At 33.4% G+C, this 21678-nt stretch overlaps 1 protein-coding gene across 1 annotated transcript in view; it reads right to left on the bottom strand.

Moving 5' to 3' along the window:
• Nucleotides 1-21678, bottom strand: part of LOC145285922 (ADAMTS-like protein 2) — a 525770-nt gene that overhangs the window by 26745 nt on the left and 477347 nt on the right. Inside the window, exon 14 of the mRNA XM_080134423.1 lies at nucleotides 13388-13561. Coding sequence (XP_079990549.1) covers nucleotides 13388-13561 — 174 coding nt within the window. The remainder of the gene's footprint in view (nucleotides 1-13387; nucleotides 13562-21678) is intronic.

Genomic DNA, 21678 nt, shown 5'->3' with positions numbered 1-21678 from the left:
GCAACCTTTCTCCCATAGAAGAGACGTTGCAAGCCTATCTTTGCTTTATCGTTATTTCCATGGCAGGTGTTCGTCTGAACTCCAATCTCTGGTTGCCCCTCGCCAATCTTTTATGAAAAACACCCGTCTAACTGAATCCACTGTAAACAACTTTCCCCACTCTTTATCCATTCCTAAATCAAAACGTGGATTCCATGAACAAAGCTTCTTTCTTAGAACTGCACGCCTGTGGAACTCTGTTCCGTCTGCCTGCTTCCCACCTGACTACAACTTGGATGTCTTCAAGTCCAACGTAAACAAATTCCTGATGAACCGCCCCCTTAAGTAGACACTTTATTACATATCGACACTAACGTACTTACAATAACCCTTATCCCTGAGTGGCTTCCGGGCCTTGATAAGTGGTAACCACCTTGTAAAAAAAATGTTCGGAAGCACGTTCGGGAACACATTTGAGATCACACCAGAGACGTGAATGACGTTCGAGAGGACAGTCGGAGAGAAAGAGCACAATCACGCAAGAGAAGACGATCGTGTTAAAGACGTGAATGACATCATATCTGTAACGAGAAGTCACGTGTGGCGAGAGAATGAGGAAATAATTTTGGTTGTTAACATAAAAAACGAGTCGAGTTATTACTCGTCATATGTTACTTGCGATATACTTGGTTACGACGTTTTGGATGTACGCATGTAAACTTTGTAACGTTACAGATGTATTTGGTTGACGGTGAAAAAAAAACGAACTCTGAGGTGTGCTAGGATTTGATGCCACTAAATCTATTTTTATATTAACATATAATAAGGCTTCTCTTATATTCTCAGAATTCTAATCTTTCACTGACAGCTGTCATAAATTCACTATAATATGTGATAAGTATTTTCGTATCTGAAACAAACAAAATTGTATTAAATTTACAATATCGATATTTATAAAGATTTCGTTGCTTTATTTGGCACCAAATTCTGGCCATCAATACAAGAAATAGAAATATGTATAATCGATGGGAGCCTATTTCCCCTTTAAAGTCTCTCTCTCTCTCTCTCTCTCTCTCTCTCTCTCTCTCTCTCTCTCTCTCTCTCTTTCTCCCTTCTCTCTCTCTCAATTTATGATCCCCCATCTGGCATCAATTAAAATGAATGGCTCTCGTCTTGGGAAGGTCTCATGTTTTGACAAGCTTCTGGGCTTGACCTTTACTCCTGATCTGAAATGGAACACATACATCAAATCTGTTGCCAAGGCCGCTGGAAAAATGGTCGGATCCTTCTATCGATCCAGTAAATATTTCACTGCTGATGCAATTCTTTATCTATATAAGAGCCAGGTACGTCCAAGGATGGAATACTGTTGCCACATCTGGGCAGGAGCTGCTAGAAAGGACTTGTCCTGCCTTGATATAGTTCAAAATAGACTTCGTAGCCTCGTAGGAGATGTCCTTTTCCATTCCCTGCAACGTCTATCTCACAGAAGAGATGTTGCGAGTTTGTCTCTGCTGTATCGTTATTTTCATGGCAAGTGCTCGACTGAGCTTCAATCTATGATCCCCCGCCAAACTTTCATAAGAAATACTCGTCTAGCTGAAAACGCTATCAATAATTCCCCCCCACTCTATATATATGCCTAAACCTAAACGTGGATTCCATGAACAAAGCTTCTTTCTTAGAACTGCACGCCTGTGGAATTGTCTTTCGTTTTCCTGCTTTCCAGCTGACTACAATATGGTTGTCTTCAAGTCCAACGTAAACAAATTCTTGATGAGCCATTTCACTTGCTAACAAATATACCGAATTTCCATTACTAACGATTACTTTATTGTCCAACTGACTAGTACACACCCTAAACCCTTATCCTCAAGTGGTCTCTAGGCCGTAATAAGTGGTTATGCCTATGTAAAAAAAAAATATATATATATAGTCATTCACAGAATGTCTCGCTGTGTCACAGTTCTTTAGTGCGGTTAGACAAGCAACTGCCTCAAACTGTGATCGAAACTCGATTGTCCAGACGGTAGTCGGTGCTTCTAACCCAAAGACTATCTTGCAACGGTCACGCTACATTTATAAACTACTTAATCATTCACATAGAGTAATGTTTCGCTGTATCACGGCTCATTAGTGGGACTAGACTAGCACTTGTCTTGTAAGATTTAAAACTCGACCGTCTAGGTGACAGTCAGCGCTTCTCACTATTACGCTATTTAGATGGTATACAAAATTACTGTTACCTCTCTCATTGTTTTCACTGTTGCGCTATCTAAGATGGTATGCGAAATTACAATTTTAAACGCTTTCCAAACATCTAAACCCTATTTGTTTAGACAAATGGCATCGCTTTGTATGCTAGCGGCAGATTATTTTATTTTTATTTAGCTTTCCATTCTTATATTTTATTTTATATATATATATATATATATATATATATACATATATATATATATATATATATATATATATATATATATATATATATATATATATAAAGCTGAACGTCTGTGTGTGTGTCTGGTCACGCATAGGTTCCTAAATGGTTAACTATTATAGAAAACGGATCACATATAATGATAGAATAGGTATCGAGACACAGGAATGGGTATGTTTGATCTGGCATAATGATGATTCATTAAAATTGTGGGGTCTGCTTACGCGCCTAGTCCACAAATTATGGAAATAAAAAATTAAAAATAAAAATAAAACGTTTACAAGTGTTTTTGATATGGATGTACATAATGATACTTTGATAAGTATGTTTTAACTTCAATAGGGATGGTATAATAGAATTGAGGGGTCTGCGTTAGCGCCTGGCCTCCATAGAATTGAAATAGGCACAAACCTTAATAAAAAAAATGTTTCATATCTATCTGCATAAGTATACTTTGATAATTATGTTTGATAATTATGTTTCAGTTTGAAGAAATATGGTATAATAAAATTATGGGGGGGTCGTTTGCGCCTGACCTCTATAGAATGGAAATGTGTCACAATGTTTAACAAGGTTTTTTTTTAATATAGATCCACAGAATATTGTGATAAGTGTTTCAGTGTGAACAGGTATGGTATACTAAATTATGGGGTTTATCGATTTTATTTTTACTTTCATCATATTTTGCTTTGGTTTTGATTCCTCCAAATTCGAAGCTATCTCTTTACAACCCTTCATTTTCATAACCTATCATCTATCTATATATATAAAAGCCAAACGTCTGTGTGTATGTATGTATGTTTGTTTGTAACGCTAAAACTTTTGAAAGACGGAACCAAACTTGACAAATTTGGTATCATATCGAAGCCCCATCACCCGGATGACAAATATCGAAATTTCACGTCAAACGGACCACTAGAAGTTGGTCAACTGATCAGTTATCTTCGAGGGGGGGGGCCCCAAAAAACCTGTCATTATCTATATATATAAAAGACAAATGTTTGTTTGTAACGCTAAAACTTGAGATGAAAGATTCCTCTCCCCTAAGAATAAAACATATGTTCAATATCTGCTTTTGTTTTTTCATTGTTTATACGGTCCCGAGCAACGCCGGGTAGCCCTGCTAGTATATATATAAAAGAAAATGTATGTATGTATGTTTGTGTGTCTGCTAAAAACTTTTGACCGACGGAACAAAAATTCACAAACTTGGTATCATATTAAAACCCCACCCTCCGGACGACAAATATCGAAAAGTTAGCCCAAAAGGACCCTCAGAAGTGCGTCAACTGATCGATTTTCTGCAGCGAGAGGGGCCAAAAAAGTGACATTTTTATGTTAAACATTACATATTTTTAAATTGATTTATAACTGCCCCCAAAAATACGGGCGCCAACTCTTCTACATAAAGTATACACGGGGCCGTTTATTTTGGGTCAACGTGTATTTACAACCCGCTGAGTCATGTCACGTGATCTTGACATCAGCAAGTTCTAATGGCAGTCTGAATTTAAAATTTAAAAATGTTGTTATCGGTAAAAAAATATTTAACCCTCACACAAGCTAAACTATGAGCGTCTACGCTATGACAACGTTACCAAAGTTATTAGCACATTAAAAATAGTTACATACGATAGTTAAACGAAAAATAACAAGCCAAAAATCTGAATTAAAAATAAAAATACGCTTACAAGAAATATGTACGATCGAAGTTTTTACAAAAAAAAACAGCCAGACGCCATTTTCTTTTTTAGTAACAGTCTTCAGAGAAAGGAAGACGAAGTGAGAGAGAGACACACACACACATACACAAACGCAAACAGAGAGAGAGAGAGAAAGAGAGAGAGACAGATAGAGAGAGATGTCTAGACAGGAAACGACATACGTAATTTAATAAACACTAATGTGAAGTAAAATAAAAAAAATAAAATACTGCTACGTCATCTCGTAACGCTCCCGCGATGACCTCATTTAGTGGCTATCTGTCAATCAAACCTCTTTCACTCGATTTATAAGCCTTATTTTAACACTATATTCAATTAAGCACGGTTAAGTGGTTGGAGTTTGTTTCACCTCCGCGTCAAGGCTCCCGTGTTCAATCCAGCCTCACGACCAAAACTATTTGTTTCTTTTACATCTTTAGACATGCGGGAAACGTTTCTTTATTTTTTTTACTTCGCTTATTCTTTAGTTTACTTCCCCACCCTATACACACAGCTGTTTTTTTCCGCTGTTTTTCTTTTTTTGTTTTTTTGTTTTGGTGTTTTCCGATTTTTTTAACATCGTTTCAGGGTTATTACTTCCCCCCCCCCATACACACACCTACAAAGACCCAGGCAACGCCGGGTACTCCCCCCCCGCTAGTCTATATATATAAAAGCGAAAATGTATGTATGTGTGTATGTTTGTGTGTCTGCTAAAAACTTTCGACGGACACGACGAAAATTCACAAACTCGGTATCATATCGAAGCCCCATCCTTCGCTCGAAAAATATCGAAATATTGGCCAAAAACGCTCATTTTCTCACCCCGAAATTGACAATTTTCGACAGGGGGTTCAAGAAAAACGGTCTTCTCGTGACAGCGAGCGGTTCTACGCATGCGCCAGATGATGTCATGACCTGATTTACTTTAAATAGTTGAAAAACTGAACAAATTTTATGTACGTCGCTATAGGTCAGTTGATTAGCGCGTTAGTTCGACATCTAAACGTTTTGGGTTCGAATCATGGTGTGAGATGTCTTTTTTTTTCGATTTTTTAAATTTAAATAGTGAACCAGTGTTATTTAAACCATTTTTCACGTAACGTTCATTTTTCTGTTTTTTTTTTGTTTTTTTACTTCGCTTATCCACCCCTGACCACACACCCAAAAACATCCGGGTAACCACCGATGTTTTAAATTTTAATATCGAAACAGGCTTATTTAAGCAATTTTTCACGTGCTCGTATATCTGTTTTCATCGTTCGTTTGCCTTACGTTAGTTTTTTGTGCGTGTCTGTTGTTTTCGGTGTTTTGATTACCCCCCCCCCCGCTTAATAAAAAAGTTGTTTTCTTTTTTACTTCGCTTATAACGAACAGACCTACGTCGTCGTCGTCGTCACGCTCGACGACTTCCGGGCGCGCACCTGTCAATTTGGTTCTTACTTGAATAAATCCAAACATCTTACAATAACTCATTCTGGCTGGCCGATTTCATTTTCAAACTTCGCCTCAGGGCTTCGGTTTCGATCTTACCCCCTCCCACGGATTATTTTTTATTTAACACCACACACACCTACAAACACCCGGGCAATGCTGGGTACTCCCGCAAATATTTTCATAAATCAGAGTCCATTTTCTGTAGGCTGTTTTTGAACCCAGTCAACGACGGGCACTTTTGCTAGTATATATATATATATATATATATATATATACACACACACAAGTACCAAAAGTGCATAAAATAAATAATGAGAGAGATGATTTTTTCACACAAGATGAAAGGCGCGGCATATAAAATAGGTTCTTTGATATGATCGGAGTGCGTTCGAAATAAATGTTTCTATTTAAAGCACCATTGCACCAAGATACTTGACTTGGTTATTTTCAACTTAAATTCTAACCCCTATGACCACACAAGCAGAATGGTCAGGCATATAAAATCAACAGCGGATTTTTCCTATGATAAGGGCGCGTTTGATATGAATGCTTCTATTTAAAGTGCCCTTAAACTATGACACAGTAGTTTGCATATTAAATTCTAATTCAAGCCATTATATATATATATATATATATATATATATATATATATATATATAATCGTTTTTTAAAATCAACAGTAGGTTTTCTACAGCACAATACAGCTTACAAGGTAATGTGAATAAATTCACTGAAGGAGGTAATGTGAAGCTTCCTCCCGGTGCATCGCGATGGGTCTCCAACTTGAACAGGCAATCTCTCGATTTGATTGAAAAAAATAGGCGATTTCACAGATTTGGATGACAATAAATACAGTATATTTCGGCGTGTAAGGCGGCCGTCAGACCAGACGAGGTACAAAATTGGAGCAAATATTAATAAAGTATTCATATATTAGTTGTATGAGACGAGTGCTAAATCACGAAATCATGTTTGTTTAGACTAGAGATTGTAACACCCGTTATCTTATGAAATATTGGTTTTTAAAGATGATTTTTTTAACTTTAAGGGTCGTCTTATACGCCGAAATATACGGTATATCATTGATCATCGTTCAATCCCGAGCAACGCCGAGTCTCCCTGCTAGTTACTCAATAAAACTATAGTCAGACCTTATTCTTCAAATTAGTAATAAGAGTTATAGTTTGTGTGTTTTTTTTTTTTAATCACAAGGAGTTTAGACAAAAGGTCAGGAGTTAACTTGACACGACAGCGCACTAAGATTAGCGTACTCTGACCTACGAAAATATGTCTTAACAGCCTTATATCAGCATTCCCTGGTAGGGTCGAGTCTGGCGATGAGCGATAAACTAAAACTTGCTCAAAAGAGATGGTACCTCGTTAGATTGTGCGGGAAGAAATTCACTTACTGATTGTCGGGAACGTATCCACGACGAGTCTTAAAATAAGTTGTGCAGATCCGTCACTTATTATAAGAGTTATCGTTTGTTTGTTTTGTTTGTTTGTTTGTTTATTTGTTTGTTTGCTTTGCTTTGCATAACAGGGCACATCTACTTATTTGGCGGTATTAGGTTAATATCTACTGACTGAGATTTAATAGCTTTGACATTTATTTTGGTAGTCTCTCATATAATATATATATATATATATATATATATATATATATATATATATATATATATATATATATATATATATATATATAAGTATTTTTCGACCCCCTCTTTGCTTCAGATAAATGTGTCTTTTAGCAACTATTTAACAGAGGTTCTTTTAGAGTCGGTATGTTTCGGGGATTTTGTTTTCTAACATATTACTTCGGAAGTGCAATAAGAGTTGTTTCTCCTTAACAGATAGGCTGGATTATATGAAACGGCAATCTGATTTGTTAATCTTGCCATTCGTTTCAGATTGCATTGTTCTACTCTATTTTAAAGAGTTCCACTGGTGTTAAATAGCAACTTTTATATTTAATGGACCTGTTATTATCTTATAACGTGTTAAATGCATATTAATCGCTATTAATATAAAATGTTATTTTTGTCATTTCTGCAGCCATGAAAATTATTAATCACTAAGAATAAATAAGGAATTATTTATTAAATTTCTTAATTACTTAGAATAAATAAGGCATTATTTATTAAAGTATGAGTTTTAATTTAACTCACCGGCTTAAAATTAACATGAATTAGAAGAAAAAAAAAATACATTAAAGACTTTGCTAAGGCTGTTGCAAGAAGGCGGTCTCTCTGTACCGTACTAAAAAAAAATTACTCATACCAAAGAATACACTATATATGAGGTCGAAAGAAAGGCTTTGTGTTTTTTAACTTTTAAAATTAGATGACCATATCTCGACTCAAACAAAAAATAACTGATCAAAATTAGCAACATCAGAATTAGCACACGTTTAACAACGCAACACAAATGTATTTATGCCAGTAACGTAAACATCTTGCGTTCTGATTGTGATGAAGGCGCAGAAGTCGTATTTTATATCGCTCAGGTTTTTGATAATTTATCACTCAGAACGTTATTGAGATGCTTGAAAAAGTAGGTGAGAGGTTCAGAGAGTAAGGCGGATGAGGAAGAGTTTCGTAGCCCAATTCGTCCAACTTCTGCAGGGTCGGTTTAGTAACATGCAGTCGGGCTTTGTCGTGGAGATGAATTGAGCTTTCTCTGTTGACTAATGCTGGGTGTTGTTGTCGAAGTTTCTTATGCATTTCACCCATTTGTTGACAGTTCGTTGCTGCCGTGATGGTTTCGCCTGCATTCAACAATCTGTAATAGATGAGACCAGTAATACACCACCAAACAGTCAGCATGACCTTCTTTTATTGCAAGCCTGGCTTCAGGAAGAGTCGTGGAGCTTCGTCAGCGTCTGATCACTGAGCTGAGTGTCGCCGGTTGTCGAAAATAACTAATTTTTCATCGCAAGTCACAACCCGGTCGAGAAACGGGTCGTCCTTGTTGCGTAAAAGAAGGAAAAATAACATTTAACGGCGTTTCGTTAGGTTGTTTAATTGGTGAGGCACCCATTTATCAGGGGTTTTTTTTGTCTTTCCAATCTCTCTCAAGTGGTTGGAAATATTCGCATACCTTACGTGTAATTCAGAAACAGTTTCACGAAGAGATGTGCATGGATTGGCTTCGAATAAGGCTCTTAATTGATCGTTGTCAACATCCGATAGCCGACCACTACGCTCATCATCTTCAAGAATCTCGTCGCCGTCACGAAATATTTTAAACCGCCATTTTGTTGTGCATTCAGATGTGGTTCCTGAGACAAACGCTTCGTTGATATCGTAAGCTGTTTTAGGAACTTTTCGGCCTAGCTTGAATTGAAATGAGAAAATTGTGCGAATTTGCTGTTTTTTCATCTTGGATGAACGTTCTGAAAAGAAGACATAATTGTTTTACAACGATTGTTATTTAAACGATTAGAGCGCCAAACGCTTTTTAAAATGATATATAAAGTAAAGGTATTCAACGAAAACTTATTGGAAAATGCATCAATTAGAATCAAAATTTTTAATTTCGCAAGAACCTTCTTGTCAACCTAATATGTTTAGTGCTATAATTCGTCCATGATTAGGGTATAAGTGCATTATATGAGCTCGTACATCTACTTCTAATCTCACACTATTATATATGGTCAATACTTTTTTTTTAATCTCATAGTTCCCGCACTATCGGCCAAACTCCACTCCCTGTCCCGTCGCCGCAATTTTCCAACCCTGTGCCTGTTTTACAAGTACTTTAATGAAATGTGCTCTGATGAACTCATAGAACTTGTGAGCCCTCGACGTAAATACTTTCGACATCCGACAAGCAGCTAAATCCCATCTATTTACATTTGAGATCCCTACATACCGGAAGTTTCTTCTCTCTGACTGCTAGAGTTTATAAATCCGTCCCTGTGTCCTGCTTCCATGACTTTAATATCATGCAGAAATTTAAATGTGATGTGAACTATTCAACCCCCTAAAGTCCTCTGTTAGACACGATCTGAAATAATAGTTTTTTTATGTTTAAAGTGGTTATATCAATGTGGTGAAAAATACAAAAATTATTATTAGAATTTTTGGAATCCTTTGAGATAAGGCTTCATAATTTATACATTCGTCCTTTTTTATCCTCATCTTCATAGTTGTTGTTTCGCCACGTTTCGATCAACTCATCCTCTGGCCTTCTTCAGGCGATTAACCGCGACAGGATAGAAATGCTAAGTCCACAGTAATTACAACCTCCAATAGTTTTTTGTCTCACCACGTTTTTAGCCTGCTTGGGTAGGATTGAAACGCTATCTTTAAATAATCACATATCTCTCCACTGTGCTACGGGCCTCGAAGGATGAATTGTCCCGTAGCACAGTGGTGAAACACCAACAGCTATGAAGATGAGAATAGCAGTCCATAAAAACAATGAATGCAGAAAAATAAATGTTTTATAAATTTGCGTATTCTTTATTGGATTAATTCGTAATAAGTATACATGTATTTGATTTCTTAAATCGCATTTTTTCAGACTGCAATGGAAGAGAAACAGTTTTTTAAAAATGGACTTTGGATTAATTTGGTCATTTTTTGTTTTATGTGTTTGTGATCATACAACAATTCTATTTTAGTTGTGCTAGGAACAAAATGATAGACAGTGTGTTTACTAGAGATGAGATTATAGACAATAAAAATCGTTAGTAAATAATTACAAAGTGTTGATTTTGTCATGGAGTCATTATGAAAAATATAGCTCTGAATAGTACACGAACTTATGATAATGTAGATATCTACATTATCATAAATTCGTGTGCTATTCAGAGCTATATTTTTCATAATGCATGTATTATTAAGAGCTCTGATATAGATTTATATGTATCCATATATTTATACATTTTCGTATATATAATGCATATATATAGAGAGAGAGGGAGAGAGAGAGAAAGAAATAAAAGGAATAAACGAGTTTCGTCTTTATTCCGAGACTTCCTCTGGATGAAATAAAGACGAAACGTTGATGAATACATAACTCGGTTTGTTCCGTTTTATTTTTCTATTTTGGCGGAATACTATTTCCATTATTTTCCTCATATATATATATATATATATATATATATTTATATATATATATATATATATATATATTAGTGTATTTAGGCAGCATTCCTTAATTCAGGCAAACATAATTAAAAACAACAGAGATACCTTGCTTAATAATTCTTTTTTTTTCATTTTTCGATCGATGTGAACCATGGAACATTTGTAAATACCTTCCATCTTGAAGTTAAAAAAAATCTTACGAAAGATCGAAAAAATGAAAAAAAATATTAAGCAAGGTATCTCTGTTGTTTATAATAATGTTTGCCTGAATATATATATATATATATATATATATATATAATGTAATTCTTGGTTCGTTCAAAGTGAATAAAACCATATTTCTACGTTACCAATTTAATTGAAATTTTCAGAAAATTTATCTGTAAAGTCAAGGAATGTTTGCATGTTATTAAAATAAATTAAGATTGCAAATTATAAAAAAATATATTAAATAAAATAAAAATATTTTTCGTAACTGCGAGACTGTCCGCCATTACATTGCCGGTAGAAATTAGCCTTTCACGTGCACCACATGTTGAAGACTTTCGAATTACAACATTTAACTATCTATTTAATAGATGGGTAGACAAAAATAAATCCCTATTTTTTAAATTTTATAAATATATTTTTTTGTACTTTAACCTTACAATTGAATGAAAAAATATATCATAAAACTTTGATAAAACTTTGAAATACGATTTAAAAAATAGCGCGGATCGGTAAGTGCACTAGCACCATTTGTTTATCTTATTTTTTTTATTTTAAAAAGCTTTCCTGGCGAAGCCTGCCTAAAATAAATTTGTCTAATTCTTACTTTCTTATGTTTTGAAAAAGAAAGAAGGTAAATATGAAGAGTTACTCCGCCCTCGAAAATTCCTTTAAAATTACCACTCTTATAGGTTTTCGGGGTCGCTGAAAACTAAAATAACGTGTATAATTAAGGTAAACGAGTAGTTTCCAATATATGAAGAAATGTTAGTTTTAAAAAGTGAAGGATCACTTTTCCATAATAATTTAACGTAAAATGATCACCCACTTTGTGGCCACAATTTTTTGGGGAGTGGGCTTTCTTTTTACCCTTGGAAAATCCTTTAAAATTACCTTTTAAAATTAGTTGGAGGGGCGGAGGGTGTTTTGACGGCCGCGGGCGCGAGCGGGGGGGGGAATGTACAAAGTAAAATCTTCGGAAAATGTTAAATGGTGTTCTAATTGGTAAATGTGGGTGCGTTACTTACGGAAAATTTGAAAATTCGATGTTCCAGGTAAAAAAAAAACCCAGCTAAATTAACCCCCCCTACTCCAACTTGGTGTACTTTCCTTTTCTTATTTTATTTCTTTTTCTGCTAATTTTAAATTTTCCGCCCAAAAAGCGCTATAATGTATTTTTGAAAATTAGAAAATTCTATGTCCTGAAAAAAAATCCCCTCCCCCCAACGTAGTTTGCTTGGTGAAGCCGTCGTTTATGCTACAGCGTGCATACGCGTAGCATAAACGGAAGCTGCAAAATGGTGGAAAGAAGTTCGTGGGTCCAGGGGTAAATACCATGCAAACGGTAAATTTGGCCCAAGTTTGATTATCAAATTCGTTGTCAGCGACCTCAATTACCTATAAAAAAAAACAAATTAGAGTGGTCGGTGTTCTGTAGTTTTTTTTCTTGCTTAAAAAAATAGCATTAATACAGTAAGTTAGGTAAACTGGCCTTTTCGTTTAAAAATGGAATTATTTATTAACTTTTAAAAAAAATTTTTTTTTAATAAATATTTTGTGTTTTATATACATAAAGTACAATTGTTGAATGTTACTGTTTTGATTATATTCGTTTGGGGGGCACAATTAAAAAATTAAGAAAGATTAAAATGAAGCGAAATTTAAGTTTCCGTTCCATTTTTACAACAACCGTAAAACAGTGCATACTCAGCAAGTTTTATCGTAATTTATGAGCATATTGAAACACTAAATCAACATTTTTTTTTTTGCATAATCAATGATGGAAGTATTTTTCTGTTTATTTTCTTAACATCTGTTAAAAAAAAAATAAATAATTTGTACATTCTCTTGAAAAAAAGAATCAAACTTTTCTCTACTTTCACATGTGTTCCATTTTAACAAACTGAGCCACAGCAACGCGTGGCCGGGTACAGCTAGTATATATATATATATATATATATATATATATATATATATATATATATATATATATATATATATAAGAGAATAGAGCTTATTATATATTATTACTATTGCGTATTGAGCTTTTTTAATTCGGTTGGGATTAAATTTTCTATATATAAATACTGTTATTTATATTAGTTTGAAGTTTACCACTGCGTATATAAGGTAAACACTACATCACTTTGTTTTCATTAAATATATATATGTGGGTGTGTGGGTGTGTGGGTGTGTGGGTGTGTGTGTGTGTGTGTTTAATTTTCTTCCTTTGAAGATTGTAATGCTGGGTATGGGGCAGCCAGACCAGCTGCCAACATTGCCCTGCTTTTTATTGAAACCAACCGAGAGTTTTTTTTTTATTATCCTCGCTGTTCCCTTAAGTGCAATTGTCTGGATCTCTTTTGCACTTGGTTTGACAGGAATATTAGTTAGGTAGGACTTCAGGTTCTTCTTCATGAGCCCTGTGGCACCTATGATAACTGGTATGATTGATATCTCCTTAAGATTCCAGTTTCTTTGCATATCATACATGAGACCTTGGTAGTTATTTTTTATCGACTTACCACTTCGTATGCCTGCGGTACCCACATCGAGGCACAGTAGGGTGCGCTGCCACAACCTTGCACTGTCAACGGCCGAGTGTTTTTGTCACAGTACCTAACGTCAGTTCGTTTTCCCTCGCGACTAATGCACATCACGTCACGGCGCTGGATGCCGCGTCCACATGGACCGTTGCACTAGAAAAAAAGAGAAACAAAAAAACATGAGATATTGTTTATGCGAACCAAAGAGATTTTCAACAGTGTTTATATGACTTCTATTTTAAAGGATATTAAAAATTTCCCTTTTAATTCTTCTTTATTATTCGTGCAGGTACTTTTTTTTTTTGCTTAATGATCCCTTATATATTTGAATGAATTTGCAAATATTTTTCTATAAACTTATCAACGTTGGGAAATTTTTGCTGGTTTAATATTTATCATGTTATTATTGTACCGATTATAGTCCGTATAAGTATTAAACACATACATTCCTATAGTATATATATATATATATATATATATATATATATATATATATATATATATATATATATATATATATATATATATATATATAGTAAGTTATGGAAAATATATGGTAATTTAAGCTACCAAGGATATTCCGCGTTTCATCCTCGAGAGAATTTGTCACGCTTATGCATACACACACACGCACACACACGCACACACACAAACACACACACACACACACACACGCGCACAAGCACACACACATATATATATATTTATATTTTATATTTTGTTTACAGAATGTTTTTAAAAGAGACAAGTAATTTGGTACCGTCGGTTTCAAACCCAATAATTAGGACCATTTTAGATACCCATATCAATTTCTCTTCAGCCAATACTTCTCTCTTCAAAAACTTTCTATAAACAACATATAAATAATATGCTCTTATTTTCAGATTTTCCTTATAATTAAGCACTCTGCTGGATTTCTTTTTAATATATATATAAATGCAATTTTTTTCTCTCTCTCTCTCTCTATATATATATATATATATATATATATATATATATATATATATATATATAAATGCAATTTTGTTTGTGTGGATGAGTTCATTCCTTATAGACTCCGAAACGGCTGTACAGCTTTTGTTTAAAATTTACAGAACTTTAGCGTATAAGTCTGGGAATGATCTTAATTAAGTTGACCCTCTGTAATTAGCGATAATTACCGATAATGTATACCCCAGAATTCCCCCGATAATTACCGATAATCGATAATCGAAACTGTTATTTTAATTTATCTATCATCGGTAGAGTAATTTTTTCCATCTCGCTTAGCAACAATGTTAGAACAACGGGCCATGAAAATTCTACTGCGGGTAGTTGATTTGTTCTTTTTTGTTTTTTTGTTTTTTTGCATGACGTGGTCTGTAGGTTCAAACTCCGCACATAAATTTCTTTTTTTGCTTTTCATAACCTGAAAAGAATTTTATAAGATTTGAAAATTTAGATTGTGTTTTTTTTTTTTTTTTTTTTTTTGCATTTATGAAAGTTTATAGAAAATCTCTACAATTATATAAACGCAACTTTCTGTTCCTTATACACACCGAAAGGACTGAACAGATTTTTCTTTCAAATTTACAGAACTTTAGTGTATAGATCTGGGAGTGATTTAGTAAAGTTTTGTCTCAGAATTCCCCCGATAATTACCAATAATCGATAATCGAAACCATTATTTTAATTTATCTATTATCAGTAAAGAAATTTTCTATATCGTCACTTAGCAACAATGATAGAACAACGAGCTGAAAATTCTACTGTGGGTAAATTGATAGCGTGTTTTTCTGTTTTTTTACTTTTTTTTTTTTTTGGCATGACGTTATCTGTAGGTTCAAACCCCGCACATATATTGCTCTATATATTATATAGAAGCCAATAAAGAGAGAAAATGAAGGGGTAAAAACTATATAGTAATACATATAAATTGATTCATTTATTTAATAAAGGTATACATCAATTAGGGGTGTTGAGTATTTCGAAGCCAGTTGGAAAAAGTTCTTTAAGGCCTTGGGTGAAATCATTTGCTGAACTCACTCCCATTCAAATATATATATATATATATATATATATATATATATATATACATATATATATATATATATATATATATGAAATAAAATGGAGGGGGAAGGACCTGGATACTCAACGTTTCGCCCGATTTATGCGGGCTTCTTCAAGAGGGATGGTCATTGACGAGAGAGTCGGAGGATTGGGGCTATATATAATGATGGGGGAGAACAACGTGTTTTCCTTATGTAAATTAGATATCATATATACATATATATACATTTTATGAGAGAAAAAAATAAATTAGAGTAAATTAGTGTAGTGGATTACATCTAAAAGTTAAAATATCGTAGAGATTAAAAAAAATTGTGTTTGGAAATATAGCGGTGATAGATTAAATAAATAAAATGACACGAGATTACGAAATAATTTTTTTGTTTGTTTTTAAATTAGAAATAATTGAATTGGGATAAAATATACAATATATATATATATATATATATATATATATATATATATAAACAATTACAATAAGTTTACCAAGGTGAACAAAATGGTAAACTTAAAATATATTATAAATATTAAAGAGTTAATATTTACAAGTAAAGTAATCTCAACCAGATGTAACTATCCATTCATGTGAAATCTTTTTATAATTTTTTTCTTTTACCTCCTATTCCCCTTACCTCACCCTTTTTTTTAACCAAGTAAGATCTGTGATTTACTTGTGGTTTCATTAAACACTTTTACGTGCATAATCCGATCCCGCATTTTGCTAATTCCTGGCCTCTGATGAGAAGGAGAGTATTTCTTCGAAACTCCGAGGATTAAGGACTATCCACTTACCTTGTGCTTCCTTTTGAAAATTAAATATGTTTTTAACTCTTTTTCAAGATGTTTTTTAACATGTACTATTAATCATTTTTTCTTATATATATATATATATATATATATATATATATATATATATATATATATATATATATATATATATATGGATAAAAATAAAATAAAAATACCAGCTATGGTTGACGTTATGTTGTTTTGAAAAACAAAAAAAACCAAATGAATTTATGAAATGATCAAGGTTTCGTCCCTATTTCAGAGGACATCTTCAGGATATTGAAAGGGAAAATACAATAAAAGAAAACGATCATAGACCATAAGAAAATGAAAAGGAAACAGTGTTAGAATCCTACCCATATCGGGAAAGAAACTATGCGTGTGTATGGGAAGGTTGGGTTGTTCAATCTCACCCACACTAAAAATACAGAAATCTACAACACTCTTAATAGACTTGGTTTTCACTTGATACAAACAACTTCCACGACAATAAAACAGACATTAAAAACTACTAAGCACTCTCCCAAAACCCTCACATCCGACGCCGGTATATATTCCATCCCATGTAATAATTGCCAACAAGCATACATAGGTGAGACACAGCGTAAATTGAAACTAAGACTTTACGAACACAGAAGAGATATAAGGAATGGTAACGCCCTAAATGCACTATTTTGCCATTGTGCAGAACACGATCATTCATTTAATTTAGATCATGCGAAAATTATAAAACACATGATAGATAGAGCTAAAAGAAGACTTTTAAAGTCAGCACTAATATTAAACACTAATACTATTACGCAAAGAAATGGCTTCTACCATTTAACCCCAAGTATAGGGAAAATAATAATCAAATAACAAAATATCAAAAAAGATCCTGGTTAACCGTTTTCCTTAATCCTTAAATAATTCAACAAAATGAGTAAGTTTAGAGAAAAAAAACGTGTACATATTTATTTAACGTATTTTTAAAAGTGTATATATAGACATTGAACAGCCCAACCTTCCGATACACACACATAGTTTCCTTCCCGATATTATAGTTTTCGCCGCACCCTTCCTAATCAGCCAAACATGATGAATCCTAGCGTGGATGAAACGCGGAATATTCTGTGTAACTTAAGTGTCATATATATTTTATAACTTACTATCTAGCTTTTCCTACGTATTGAGCACTGTTGAAGTAAATACTTAAAATTTACGCATAAATTTATACTTTCATATATTAATTCATATGATTAAATCAAGTAAGCATATATATATATATATATATATATATATATATATATATATATATATATATATACGTTTTATTTTTTTATTACCGTATCTTTCTGGGCAGAAAGATACGGTAATAATAAAATAATAATAAAAAAAATAAATAAATAAAACGCATATCTGTTCTACAACGGTATTGAGCACTTTCTTCAGTTTTTATTAATTACCATTTCCACTATATATATATTATATATATATATATATATATATATATATATAGTAATTTATAAAATATATATGGCGATTAAGCTACACTGAATATTCTGCGTTTCATCAATTATAGGATTCGTCAGGCTTATGCGCGAATTATGTGGTTGTTTCTTGTTTTTATATATGTTGAGGATTTTTAGTTAGCCAATCAGCTTTCTAGTATCCACCGCGCCCCTTCCTATCAGCCAATGGGCATGCATTTTATCGAACAAAGGATCTGTTTTAGAACTAGGTTAGTGGTTTAAGGTAGATGTTTTCCTTTTTTTTATATATATATATATATATAAATATACCTATGTGTACACACATACATGCACATATATATACATATATATATACATATATTACTAACTAGCTCTACCTACGTATTGAGCACTTTTGAAGTAAATACTTAAAGTTTACATATAAAGCTATTCTTTCGTATATTAAATTTATGTGAGTAAATGAAGTAGTTATATATATATATATATATATATATATATATATATATATATATATATATATATATACTAGCAAAGATACCCGCGCATCGCACGGGACTTTTCTGCACGCTTAGGTACGCGATTTGTTGGCACCTTTTCAGTAAGTGGATGTTGTAAGAGGGAAGTAAATTTCAACTCGATGCTTAAATCTTATCTAACACATTGAATACTGAAAACATACCACAATCAGATCATATCAGTTTTTCATCATATCCTTTTGTAGAACTTTTCATTGAAGAGCCTCGTGGTAAACTACATTTCTGCTTCTTTCATTTGTAGCCAGAATGTAGAGTTTTCTGAACTTCCTATCCTGATGGAGACGTAGAACATACGTGACTGAAGCAGTCTGATGTCAGGTCTACGCCAATGGTTTTAAACGTCTGACCTTGACTTTTATTGAAAAACACACTTCACAGGAAACATTTCTAGATAGTACAATTACAACAACGCCTCAACAATTTTAACCCGTTGACAACGTATTGTTTTACTGTGTACGTTTTCAGCGTCCGAATTGTTTGTTTTTTTCATGTTTAAATCATCCAAAAAAAAATACTTTCTGCATTATTTTTACATCGTTCATTTCCGTATTACGTTTAAGTTATTTTAACGCAATTTTCTTACAAATAAATATACATTAACCCGTTAACAACCATAAGAGCATTTTACAACGTATTGTTTTACTGTGTACGTTTTCAGCGTCCCAATTGTTTTTTTTTTCATTTTTGCGTTTAAATTAAAAGATATATCAAAATTTGAATTTAACTTTAAGAATTATGCTATCTCTTCGGTGCACATTTACCTATAAGTATGGCAAAAAAAACACTTATAGTTCAATGGTTGTAAGTTTTTTTTATCAAAAAATAAACAATTATAAACAGAACCATGAATTATATCGGCGTAAAATTACTAAATAAAGTGAAAAAAACGGATAACTCAACAAATAAAAAAGGTTTGTACTTATGCAGAGAGTGATCCAGACGTAACTCAGCGCACGCCCAGCTTTCTCCGGAACATGACATCAACAGCCGAATGAAGCCGAGCGTCGCCGAGAAAATTACGCCGTCTGACCATACATAAAGCCGAACCAAATGACAATCTAGCACGATTCAAAGCAGCAGACGACAATTTGGAAGAGGAAGAAAAGAAAAGGAATTAGTAAAAAAAAAAGCACACCATTTCGTACTTTAACGTCAGAAAAGAAAAACCCAAAACATGAATTTTACAACCTTAAGTGAGCAGCTGGAAACACCAACTGGATTTTTCGACTTTTGTCAAGAAAGAAATTACTGGCATGGACGAAAACTTGTGCATCATGTGGACAAGGAAATGTAAGCCGAACCTTTACATCATCCGGTCTGGTACCTTTTTTTTTGAAAAGTCTAGGCCTACAATTGCCATTGTGGGCGAGCGATCAACACAGAAAGACCTCAAGCGCGAATGCGAAATACGATTTAAGCACACGCACACACCATTAATAAAACAACGGTCTGAGAAAACAACAACAATATCTGTTTTAATATGACAAAAATAAAAAAAAATATCTATCCCACCCAGGTTTGTTTCAATTTTTCTAGTTTTCAGGTTTTTCCTTGAAAAAAAAATTAAAAAATAAAAATAACACCCCAAAAAACAAAGATAATTTATTTATAATTTTTCTTGAAAAAAAAATTTACAAAAAAAGGTGTTTATTTGATTTTCCTTTGAACCTTTTCTTGAACAAAAAAAAAATCGGTCAATATTAAGTTTCTTTCCAACTCTTCAAAAAACATTTTCCAATGTTTTCAGTGGTGCTGAAAACGAATATCACATTTAAATTTGGGGCAGATAAGTAGTTTTCATGATATGAAGAAATGTTTTTCAAAAGTTGGGGGATCACTTTCCTATATAAATTTAACGTAAAATGAGCACTCACCTTCTGGCCACGTAGTAATTTCTTCATATCAAAACAAATTTAACTGATATTCGTTTTCAGCATCTTCGAAAACCGGCGCTGTTTTTTTTTCTGTACTAAGATTCGTTCATTTTTTCATCTCATAATTTAGGACGCTAATTATGCTGTCAGTAAGTTTACAACCACACACTTTTTTTCCATTATACAACTTGTATAATTGTTAAAAAATTGTTCAGCAGTTAAATAGTTCACAAAAATTATGTTTATATTAGGGGACTGTGCCCCCTCCCTGATGTAAACAGAATTTATGTGAAATATTAACGATTCTGCTTTAATGGTTTAATGGTTAATGTCGGCATGTTACTTACAGAAAAACGGTTAATTCAACTACAGTTCTATAATTGAATACCCACAAAAAAACGCTCATGTAAGCTTACTGACGGCATTATTAGCGTCCTAAAAAAAAAATGAACGAATTTCTTAGTTAAAAAAAAAAAAAAAACAGCGCCGGTTTTCGGGGGTTGTTAAATTTCTTTTATGATATGAAGAAATTATTAGGTGGCCAGAAAGTGGGTGCTCATTTTACGTCAAATTTATATAGAACAGTGATCCCCCACTGTTTGAAAAAGTAATTTCTTCATATCATGCCCCAAATTTAAATGTGATATTCGTTTTTAGCACCACATTGCGTGCCTTTGTTTTATCGTTACTTCCATGGCAGGTGCTCGTCTGAGCTCCAATTCCTGGTCTCCCCTTGCCGATCTTTCCCGAAAAACACCCGTCTAGCAGAAACCACTGTCAAAAATTTCCCCTACCCTTTATCTGTGCCAAAACCAAAGCGTAGATTCCATGAACAAAGATCCTTTCTTAGAAGTGAACGCCTGTGGAACTCTGTTCCATCTGCCTGTGTCCCACCTGACTACAACTTGGATGTCTTCAAATCCAACATAAACAAATTCCTGATAAACCGCCCCCTTAAGTAGAAACTTTATCAAATCTCAACATTAACGTACTGTACACATAATAACCCTTATCCCCGAGTGGCTTCCGGGCCTTGATAAGTGGTGACCACCTTGTAAAAAAAAAACACCGAAAACCTATAAAAGTCGTCATTTTAAAATTTTTGGAGGAGTTGGAAAGAAACTTGACATTGACCAAAAAATCTTTAACATTTTTTATCTAAAAAATATATGGTGCTAATACGGGGAGTGATCCGGGCTATTTTTTAAATCGTATGTCCACGTTTAATTAAAGTTTTATGATATGTTTTTTATTCAGTTGTAAGGTTAAAGTAAAGATTAGGTACAAAACACCCTCCCCTCCCCATGTTAGGAATGGCTTTTTAAATAATAACATTATTATTTCAGCACGTATCACTCTCTGCATGAGTACCAAATATATATATAACAAAAACAAAACAAAAAATATGATTATAAAAATTTTTCTTTACAGTTAATAAAATTTAAAATTTAAAGTAGGTTTTCTTTTCTTGTTATGCTTTCATCAGCAACGCTCGGCTTAATTTCCTCAGCGACGCTCGGTTTACTCCGGCTGTTGGCGTCATTTTC

The sequence above is a fragment of the Euprymna scolopes genome, chromosome 10 (assembly GCF_053919585.1).
Source record: "Euprymna scolopes isolate OS-2025 chromosome 10, ASM5391958v1, whole genome shotgun sequence".
NCBI classification, from domain to species: Eukaryota; Metazoa; Mollusca; class Cephalopoda; order Sepiida; family Sepiolidae; genus Euprymna; species Euprymna scolopes.
The sequence above is the reverse complement of the archived record's forward strand: the minus strand, read 5'-3'. Positions and strand labels throughout refer to the sequence as shown.